Raw genomic sequence first — 10,073 nt, 5'->3', positions numbered from 1 at the left:
ACATACATCTTTTCTTGGTACATTATATTTCTTTCAAATTCGGTGTATAATTAGTTTAGGTATGAAAGATAAACCAAACTAATTTTTAGCATATCGGCTTTATTTTGATTAAACCACATATTATCTACCAGTAGGCATTTTCGCGACTACTACTGGCGCCACCCAATGGCTTGACCATAGGTTAGTCCATATTTTATAATCAAAAGTATAATACTGCAACACACGAAGCATATCGATTTTAGTTCGGTGTTGGAAAACGTTTGTGATAAAACCTTGTGTCAATAACGACTTAGGTTGCTTATTACAAGAAATTTTTAGCATACTATACAACAGCATACTCTCTTAAGCGCTTTAAATGGTAAAAATGTTATTATTAACAATACCGCGCGCGCGCGCCGAGCCGGTAGTTTTATCCAAAGCCATCTAACCATTGGTTCTCCTCGGTTTCTAATTAAACACAAACTGTGCTAATACTGCGTATGGATGTGAATCAGTGCTCCACTTATTTGTACATTCTGTATGTATACCTCGCTCCTGATCTTTCGGCTGGTCGAATAAGCACACTGTACACATCGTGACGAAATGCATTACGTATCTGCTATTTGGTTTATGGAAAAGCTATTTTTAAATTAAGCACGAATTTTATAAGAGAAAGCTTTACTGTGCTGGAAACGTGGCGGCTTACACTGATGTTTTGCTGCCGAGTTGACGCAGAAGTTTTTGTATTCTGCTAGACTGGGAATATTATAGGTATATGACGTCCACACTGTGATCACATTTAACTGAAAACTTTTAACTGTCTCAATCGTTTTTATAGTGCCGGCACGGTGTCTCGTTTTTTTTTTGTATCGGGATACATTCTTCCTTGCTTTGTCTAAGTCTAGCAGACGACGAATAAAGGCGTGCGTTATTGTTGAGTGTTTTGGTTGTTTGTTTTCTTTGGAGCGGTCCAATTCTCATCATCATGGGTTTACCAGAACTAACGTCGATTAACGACGAAGGAGAACTGCAGAAAATGGTACTAATAAATCTATAATTGAGAGCTCCATTTTATTTATGCCCACCTTCTGTTTTTTTATTCCGGAAAACTATTGTATCCGAACTTAACTTATTGTACCTCGTTCTTCTACTCTGTTCTTCTGTTCACTCATTGCATTGACAGTAATGGAATTACGAATATTACTTTCGCAGCTGGATAACACAAGCGATTTCGACGAACGAAAGGCTATACGTCAAAGGATACGAGAAGTGAAAGATGTCATCAAAAGTAAGCCGTATATCGTCAAATTAAGGATACGAGAACTAAAAGAATGTGTATAACCATATCGTAATAACTAGGCCGTATATTGTTGTATATTTCATGAGCACCAGTTTACAAGAAATATTTACTGTATATGCGTACATTACGGTATGATTCGAGTTCTACAGATATTCGTATTAAACACCAGCTTTAATTATTTTCGCATCTGTTCATTAGTAATAGAAGTATCTTAATCAGCAATTGTTAAAACCATGGCATTCGACAACAAAAACTGAATGGGAGGTTTTTTGAGCGCAACCAACGAAAAAAATAATTATGCATGACGGAACTGCAAGATGGAATTACAACGTTAACACCCATTGCGTTATAATGCGCTTCAGTTGTGGCGAATAGTACAAAAACAGTGCGTGATTACATATTTGGTTATTTTTTTAGATGTTGCTTATAATTAATTATAATGAGTAATCTAATTTTGCTATCGACTGCGAACAGTTGCCGAATTAAAATGGGTCAGATTAAGGAAGCACTGAAAGGTCACTATGTCTTCGCCGCCAAAAAACGTCGATAGTGCCCACATTTTGTCAGACTTATGCATATGTACACTGAACTTACTTTACAATAATTTTGCGTATTGTTGGAATAAGAAAATTCTCTTGAAAATGTTCGATTTCAAATAACTATGGCAACCATGAAAATCTGTAGAGGAAATGGACGAACGTCTGAAGAAGACGGAGACGGCCCGGGAAGAAATGCTCAAGTACAGACACGCCCAAGCCAACGAATCGAAGGAGCGATATTTGGCCATGTACAACGATGCTGCCAAATCTGGGGCTGCGGGTGGCGAGAAACGTTGGAATACGGAAGCATACAAGCGAGCCGGTACGGAAAACGTGTCAGATTAATGTAAACACATGTATTTGAAAAATCGCGGTACTTATCAGCTATGCTATCCTACAAAACAATTTTTTTTGCATTGCTGATTACAGAAGCTTTGACAGCGACTCCTAGACCTGCCGGAGAAGGAGCCAAGTTAACAGCAAGTAGGCAGTACAACAACAACAGAACTTCTATAGTTTTTCTGGTCTAAAAGAAAAACCAGGCCGTAAACCCGACAGTTATGGGTTGTTGCTACGGGTTGTTGACAGCTGCTCACATGAATGTGTTTGGTAAATTAGGCTCAAAAGCGGCTCCTACAGCGAAGTCGGCTCGAGCGGCATTCCAAGCAGCAGATGCCCAAAATAACCCGCAAAACCAAGGGTAAGTCAAAGGCTCGGGAAGAGAGATGAATTCTTGTTTTGAACCCCTCTCCGCACTGGCCGCAGCAGCGGCAACAAATTATGACTCACTAAATACAACGTCAATGTGCTGTTTGGTAAATTTGGCGTCCGAAACCGGAGCGGTTGTGTTGTGCATTTCTGGAAGCACGGGATAATGTTGTGGCTTTTCACTTTTTTCCGTGTTATCTTTCACAGTTTCAGTATGTTGTATCTGTATATCTTGGCCGCCAAAAACAATAATACCTTATTAGTGTCTATCTGCGCAGGCCTACGAGTAGAGTTGTTGTTATGTTATTTGGTTATTGCCTGAATAAAATTTGATAATGTCGAATACCCCAGAACACTCAAACAAATCATATAAAATACTTTATTTTAACCTATTTAAACGCGCTACTTTAATTTACGGGTTATTTTGCTAATACAAATACTTGTATTATACAGATCTTTTTCCTGTCATAGTCAGTGTACCGATCGCAGGCTGAGATAAAGGACCCTAATTAAAACGATTCAGATGTGAATATTAAATACTTGATATTTAGAATTTGGATAAGTTTACGTTCCTTGAGCAATGTAGTGCAGCAATAAAAGATGGATTTTGCAGACTTGCCGCTCCGGCGGCAAAACCTGTGTCACGTAGCCCGACAGCTATAAAGGACATGCTCCTGAACTGGGCCGCCAAAATGACGGAAGGCTATCCGGTAATAAGATTTATCTCAACACATAATTGTATAATTTGGGCTGCGGTTATATATTGTACAATATACTGCAACATATACTATCAATTAATCTAGAACGTCTGTTTCACTGGTCATTTGATTTCGTGAACATTTGGGTTAAAGATTTTTAAGGACGGTAAAACTTGTTTTCGCTAATAACACCTTTCGATGAAATATTTTGAATGCTAATATTTCTCATCGAAATTTCTGAGTTACGTAATGTAATTGTTATTATCTCTTGTATCTGTATTGCAGAATGTCAGTGTCACCAATTTTTCCAGCAGCTGGTCCAATGGTTTGGCCTTCTGCGCTCTGGTGCATAAATTTTTCCCCGATGCCTTCGATTTTAACAGCTTAAATCCTAACAACCGCAAGCAGAACTTCGAATTGGCATTCAAAAAAGCTGAGTAAGTTAAAAATGTAGAAGGAAGACCGGTGCTCAAATTTATCCGTAATATTTCGCATATAGAGAGTTGGCGGATGTATCGCCGCTGTTGGATGTGGATGACATGATTATGATGAAGGATAAACCCGATTGGAAGTGCGTCTTCTGCTACGTTCAAGCCCTGTATCGCGGTCTCCACCAGCTCACTCCACCGAGTTAACCGGCGCATGGAAATTAGTGTTGACACATCTCTCCGATTACTTCAACGGATGTGTGATCATGCTCGTAATATTATTGGTATTTTGTGGATTGTTTATGGTTGTTACTGCTGTGGTGCGTAGCCGGCTATTGTATGTAAATTGCAAAACTCATACTTTTATGTCTTGCCCAAAATTTTATAATCCTTTTTATTGAGTCGCATTCTAGTCAAATATTTTGCTATGAATGTAGTGTCCGGTTACGTAATTGCGAATGACCAGGGCTATGTGACTGGTTGTTTTTTGATTTAACCGTTTCCATGTTGTGGTTTTAAAAACTGGATGTATGTAATAACATACTTCGTTGCTTTGTATTGCAGCTAACATTCAAATATCCACTTCGTTAGAACCCATTCACAAAAAACAGTACGCGTACTGAAAATGAATCTTCTGTGTGAGAAGCCCTTATGTACGGACCTTATAATAACCGCACCTTATGGAACTTATAATTTTATAATATTATAATCCCATTAGAACATGTCGTCAAAATGGATGATCCAGCTTACGTCTACGTGAACGGTGAATTGATAGGGATGGCCCAGCGCAGGAACTACTGCGTAATTCTTAGCGCATTTAAAATTCAAAATACTTTATTCATTTAGGTATATATATACAGTAACAATATAATTCCTGCAATGAACTGCAACAGCTAAACCGTAAGAAAATCGTGAAACACTTGTTTCATAACAATTCAAACACCATAAAAAACGTATGACATAACAGAACATTTGGAATCGAATGGCTAGAAATACAGCTAGCCTACTCACTACCATGAACGTACTAAATCTGTAAAATTACTCAAAAAACGTTTTCACCGGGATCACACCAAATCTTTTTAAAATCAAGCTTCACTGGCGTTCGTTCCTACCGAATCTTCAATTTCTACCATGTCACCGTAGGCATGAATTATACACTGCGCCTGTAAACATAATGACAATTCCAATTACAATCAATGAATGGCAAAACGCTTGGTTTTTCCTCAGTCCCAAGTCCAGACGTACGTAATTTTCATGTATATATTATTTCGACCGAGCTAGTGAATGTTTGGGCCTTCTGAGTATATGCTAAAATCTCCCGATAATTTACCTGATTATACGAATCCGCCAATTGTAACTGAGCAATATAAAAGGAGAGAACAGCATTTCCGCCAGCAGCAACAGTTTGTGACCGCACAACCGCGTAGAAATCAGCCAGTGTACGCTGCATGAACCCGCTAAGACCATCGTTCTAAACATAAACACGAATTCCCAGGAGGTTAACGTATACCGCACAGGTTTTTCGTACGATTTCCACAAAGTAGTATCTGCATTTAAGAGAAGGGGCGTATATACATGGTGCTTCTGATTTTTAGCGTTATTTTCTGTTAATATTTATAGCCAGAGTAAGAAAAAAACCCCTTCTCTTAGATAAACTTGATCGAAAATCGTAAATCTAGAATCGTCCTTTCGCGAAGATCTACCGATTAGCCGTCGCCAGTCACACTTACATCACGCAATGCCTGACACTCACGGAGGACGACAATATTTAAATTCCCAACATAGCGCTTCACCGTTCCAGAATGAACGAAAGATAAAGAAGAAATGTCGACCGACACACCCGATAAAGACTGAGGCGTAACTTGATGTTGGAAGAATATTTGTGACGGCCGAGGCGGCGACATACGAGTACGCAGCAACGATACGAGACCAACGCGGGGTGTGGTCAGTCCAGCATGTGTGTCTTTTGCGTTACCGTCCGCAATGGAAAACTCGTCTGTTTGTGTTCGCAGGGGCATCACATCACCATTGTCTTCGCATCCCGAAATTCCTACAAATACGCGATCCTGAGTTGCTTTTCACTTCTATCACTTTTATCCGCACCGATTCATCGGTTACACCTTAAAGCACAGTCAAGCGGCACCGGAACCTGATCTACTGCTAAATAAGTGGTGATTCCTCCTTAGTGCTTTATGTTCGAAAAAAGTTTATGGATAACATTTATTACCCGCTCGACTAGATACATGACGTAATGATCTGCGTCCTTCTCCTGTCCCTTTTAGGCAGGAATACAATGGTAAGGGTTCGGCAACGATAGATCCCTGAACCATGATTAACAGCTCGTCATTGGGATTTAAGTAAAACCGAAATTTAATGCCAGCAATACGGCAGGGCTTAAACATTCGAGCGCGAAAAACCACATCCTGCAATGAAATAAACTTGCACACGAGCTAGAAAACAAAAAAAAACTCATTCAACATTCTAAGCTCTAGTCAAAAACTCACGCGTAGCAGATGTTGACAGCTGACCAGCAGATCGTCCGCATCTTCCTGCTCACCAAAGACCCTCGTCTTCCATATTCGGCAAAACGATTGGATGAAGGGTCCACAGGGCTTTGCGCTAGAGTTCTGCGCAAATTCTGTAAGAGTAACAAAATACAACAACAATGGTAGGTAGCAATTACTACAAAAGAAACCTGTCGAGAAGGTACCAGTATAACGAAGCTGACGGAGCCGGTCCTGCATCGGACAGATTTCAGATCCCATCAACAAAGTGTCCTTAGAGGGTAAGTAATCGATTAAGGAGATAACATCACGGCCTTCAGATTTTTCGTTTTCCAACTAAAATATAATGTTAACATAACCACAGAAGCTTAAAAAATCATTTTGTAAGTCCGTTCACACATCACGAAAATCAAAGAACATCAAATTTATATTACGGCTATTCAATTCAGAATTACAGTAGAATAAAAAAAACGAAGTTTTCTGCAGTACCCATCAGTAAAGGTGATTATGTGTGATAACGTACGTCGATGACAAATCCAGACTTCGAGAACTGCCTCGGTCCAGGTTTTTTCTTTTTCACATTAGTTGTTCGCAATGGTCGCGTAAGTTTGCCGGTCTTGTCATCTTTATCGTCGGTGAGCCCCAGCTGGCGCAAATACTGTTCCAGTGTATTGTCAAGCTTCGTTTGAATATCGGAACTCTCAACACCCTTGTCCGTTTCCAGGACGGTGGGGCGCATTGGCCTTGGCAGCGACAAAATACAAGCAGCTGTGCACGTAGCGCTGGCAATGATCACTTCCGAACCACACTGAAGGTCCATTTTCAAACTAAATGCCGCGTTACAGCCTAACAGTTTCAATTTTGTGCTGATCTGCGAATGGAGATCATATTCAATAAACGGCATTATTTCCGACAACTCTCGGGCTCCACTTTCTCCTACAAAATATCCAAAAACAATTTAACATAACAAGCTGGAAGTACAAGCAAATCCTTCAGCCAGAGTACCTTTAAGCGCTTTGGTCTTCCGTTGTACCCGCGCCTGTACAAGAGTTCCCATTCCCTTAATCGGCGACCCATCTGGAATCTCAACGGTAGTTAAGAGAATTTCCGGCACGTGTCCAACTTTACAAACACCGCACTGAGATGTCGTTGAGGCAACGTGATCAGCGTACTCTCCAGATGGAATATGATAAATTTTGCAATCTGTTGCCTGGCCCATAGCTTCCGGACTGCAACAAAGGCATTAAAAAGAGATTTTTTACAGTTTTGTGGAAGCTAAGCCGTATATAACACTTACTAAACAAGTACGGACGATTCTTTGCGGAAGTTTTCTCTGGTTATCATTCCCCAAGCTGTCTAAGCGTGCAAAATAATAAAAATTGTCGCAGCGAACAAGTACAACAGTTAAGCAAAGTAATTCCTACTTCCAGTACGGTTTCGCAGTCACGGTCTTTGGTAGCTAAATCAATGTCCAAAATGGCAGCAGTGCCGATGGCACTTAACAACTGGATATTGCCTTCATCCGTCAAACATAATTCTTCGGAATAGCCATAAACAGCATTACATCCGATACATTTCATGTGGCGAAATATCTCCATGCGAATTTCTTTCCACCATTGTGCGTACGAAGCCTGGTTAATATCTGGAAATACAATAGTGAAAAAAGTGCACCCAATTATCAGCTGATTAGAAAAATATTAACCGTCTTGTTCCAGTCGCTCCAAAGTCTTAATCATTTTACAGGAAACTATCCCTCCAATGCTCTTGACGACTCCTGCTGGGATGTGTTTTAACGTTAGGAACGGAAACTCCTGCACAAAAATATCAAAAAAATACCGATAGACTGCTGCAGTTAAGGATGTGTGCGCAAGGCAATTGCTAAGGTACAAATAAGCGTATGAGTATTTATTATTACCGCATATAAACTCGCTCGAGTCAAATCTGCCGGATACTGCTGTTGCTCGTGTTCAAGAGTTCCCCCCAGGTAGAATCGCGGATTCTGGTTACCACCGTTAGACTCTGGCAGTACTGTTTGATCCAAATCGTCTACTGCAATGACGACAAATGAACCAAATAATTTACAAAAAAAAAAAAAAGAATAATAAAATACGCCGGCTGATGTACAACAAAAGCACAGGACTACTGCACCAAAAACTGAAATACGATCGATACGGACCGCTAGGTAAAAAACAACAGCCATGTGTTCCGATTAAAAAATTTGATGGTTCAAACCTACCGTACTGTCTTATGCCGGTCAGAGCAGATACTTCCGGGGAGCCGGTTACAGTATCCAATTTGGAACCTTTTCGCGGTCCACCCGGTGAGGACGCACCAACAATGGATGTTTCTGCATCTTGCGAAGGCAGCTGACTGAGAGCTGCCAGCTTCTCCACAATGGCCGCAGTGCCAATCGCTCGTATGATCACACCAACATGTCCGAGGTCAATGCGTTGTCGCAGCGCAATAACGGCGTTACCGCCCATATCGGCAACCTTGTTGCCCAGCTTCCGTCGCAGCTCTCCGGACATTTTCATAAACAACAACTGACGGGCTTCGTTTGTCGAACGCGGTGTACGAATTTTGTCTAGCCACTGATGTTCAGGATCTTCTGCCACTAAGGAATGATCCACTAAGCCGATGATTCTTTTTATTCGAAATCCAGATGGAAAAAGTGCAGCTATAAATAAACAACCATAATGAAAATAAAACGAGCGATACACTAGACGAGGACTCACAAGAAAAGAACAAAATGCTCTGCGCGAAATGTCGCAGCGATTTCATATCTACACAAAACGATATCAAACGAATTTCGATCTTCAGTTCTCCTCGGATACCCCTGGAAAAAGAATCCCGGAAAAGTGAAAACACCCAAGACAATTAAAACGCAAAATAGCTCAGACCGTTTGGTGGCTTTACTTACAGTAAGGTATCGTAAATAGGAAGCCACCCAGCGAACATTGTCCGATTTTCGCTCATAAGAATGTTGGTTAAATCCACGTAAATTTTTCCGATAGCATCGTGCGAAGAATACCTACAAGTAAAATACTCATAATTTCCAATTAATTCCCATTGGTTAAAGAAACCCATGGTTTATTTTAATTATTTTTTATTATTTCCTCTTTTACCGCCGAAGTTTTCGTAGTTTCTGAAACTGCTTCACATAATGTCTAAAACATTTTCTCTATTATTTAATCCATTTTAACGATTTTATTGTGCGACTTACGTATCATAATCCATTACCCGAATCTGCAACGGTTCTTCTTGTAGTTCAATATCATTCACCTGGAAAAAAATGACTTCTTGGTCTGGAAAAAAATTATTACTCTGGAAAATAAGAGTTCTCACTTCAAAGCGAAACCATTCACTTTCCCATTTAGGATGCAGTGTTCTGCGACAGACATCGGTTTTGAAAATGTTGTTTGCCAGGCGAACCTAACATAACAGATAAGCTTTCAACCACACAACAAGCAATGTGGTATTTACTATAAATTATGCTGTACGTTCCGAAGCCGTAATACATAATTTTGATTGAGAAGTAACACCTCGACAAACGCGTCCGTTGTTTCTCCGCTCCGATCCATTACGGGCAAATGCCGCGCCTCACAGATTTTCACCTTCACGGTTGCCGGCTAAAAATGTATCACATTTGAAAAAAACCTTTATAATGCGCAAAAATGCCGAAATGAGACTCGAACTCACCATATTGTGATTTAAACCGGGAACGCAATCAAGCGGCGGTCTCAATCAATCAAAGTAGCAAACAGCATGAAAATCCTTACAAACTTTTTGTAGCTTCAGACGAATGCATCCACTATTATTCTTGAAAGCACTCATCCAACAAATATATTATTAACAGTAAAATAGTAAAATATTTCAAGCGCTTTTATTGAAACACAAAATTTGCGACGAAATTTGTT

General features: G+C 40.1%; 2 protein-coding genes across 3 annotated transcripts; one reads left to right on the top strand and one right to left on the bottom strand.

Annotated features, from left to right (window-relative positions):
- The first annotated feature begins 652 nt into the window (after positions 1–652).
- LOC129581782 (smoothelin-like) lies at positions 653–4,203 on the top strand. Its single transcript, XM_055473017.1, has 8 exons — positions 653–1,018; positions 1,192–1,267; positions 1,964–2,140; positions 2,248–2,301; positions 2,437–2,518; positions 3,140–3,236; positions 3,510–3,661; positions 3,724–4,203. Exons 1-8 carry the CDS (start codon positions 965–967, stop codon positions 3,857–3,859), a joined length of 828 nt encoding a protein of 275 aa, XP_055328992.1. The 5' UTR covers positions 653–964; the 3' UTR covers positions 3,860–4,203.
- A 300-nt stretch (positions 4,204–4,503) lies between these two features.
- LOC129581607 (C2 domain-containing protein 5-like) lies at positions 4,504–10,065 on the bottom strand. 2 transcript variants are annotated; one of them, XM_055472790.1, is made up of 19 exons: positions 9,856–10,065; positions 9,699–9,785; positions 9,502–9,588; positions 9,380–9,438; positions 9,077–9,187; positions 8,892–8,992; positions 8,393–8,833; positions 8,072–8,205; positions 7,859–7,967; positions 7,581–7,798; positions 7,454–7,512; positions 7,162–7,385; positions 6,680–7,092; positions 6,363–6,492; positions 6,157–6,290; positions 5,880–6,075; positions 5,383–5,702; positions 4,983–5,123; positions 4,504–4,815 (listed from the first exon to the last, which is right to left on the bottom strand). In XM_055472790.1, exons 1-19 carry the CDS (start codon positions 9,856–9,858, stop codon positions 4,738–4,740), a joined length of 3,045 nt encoding a protein of 1,014 aa, XP_055328765.1. In that variant the 5' UTR covers positions 9,859–10,065; the 3' UTR covers positions 4,504–4,737. The 2 variants fall into 2 exon arrangements, with proteins under 2 accessions (XP_055328765.1, XP_055328766.1); XM_055472791.1 differs by having other exon boundaries at positions 8,072–8,202.
- Between the last annotated feature and the right edge of the window lie 8 nt (positions 10,066–10,073).

This window comes from Paramacrobiotus metropolitanus, unplaced genomic scaffold (genome assembly GCF_019649055.1).
Source record: "Paramacrobiotus metropolitanus isolate TYO unplaced genomic scaffold, Prichtersi_v1.0 Parri_scaffold0000006, whole genome shotgun sequence".
Lineage (NCBI taxonomy): Eukaryota > Metazoa > Tardigrada > Eutardigrada > Parachela > Macrobiotidae > Paramacrobiotus > Paramacrobiotus metropolitanus.
Note: the sequence above shows the minus strand (reverse complement) of the source record. Positions and strands in the feature narration are given on the sequence as shown.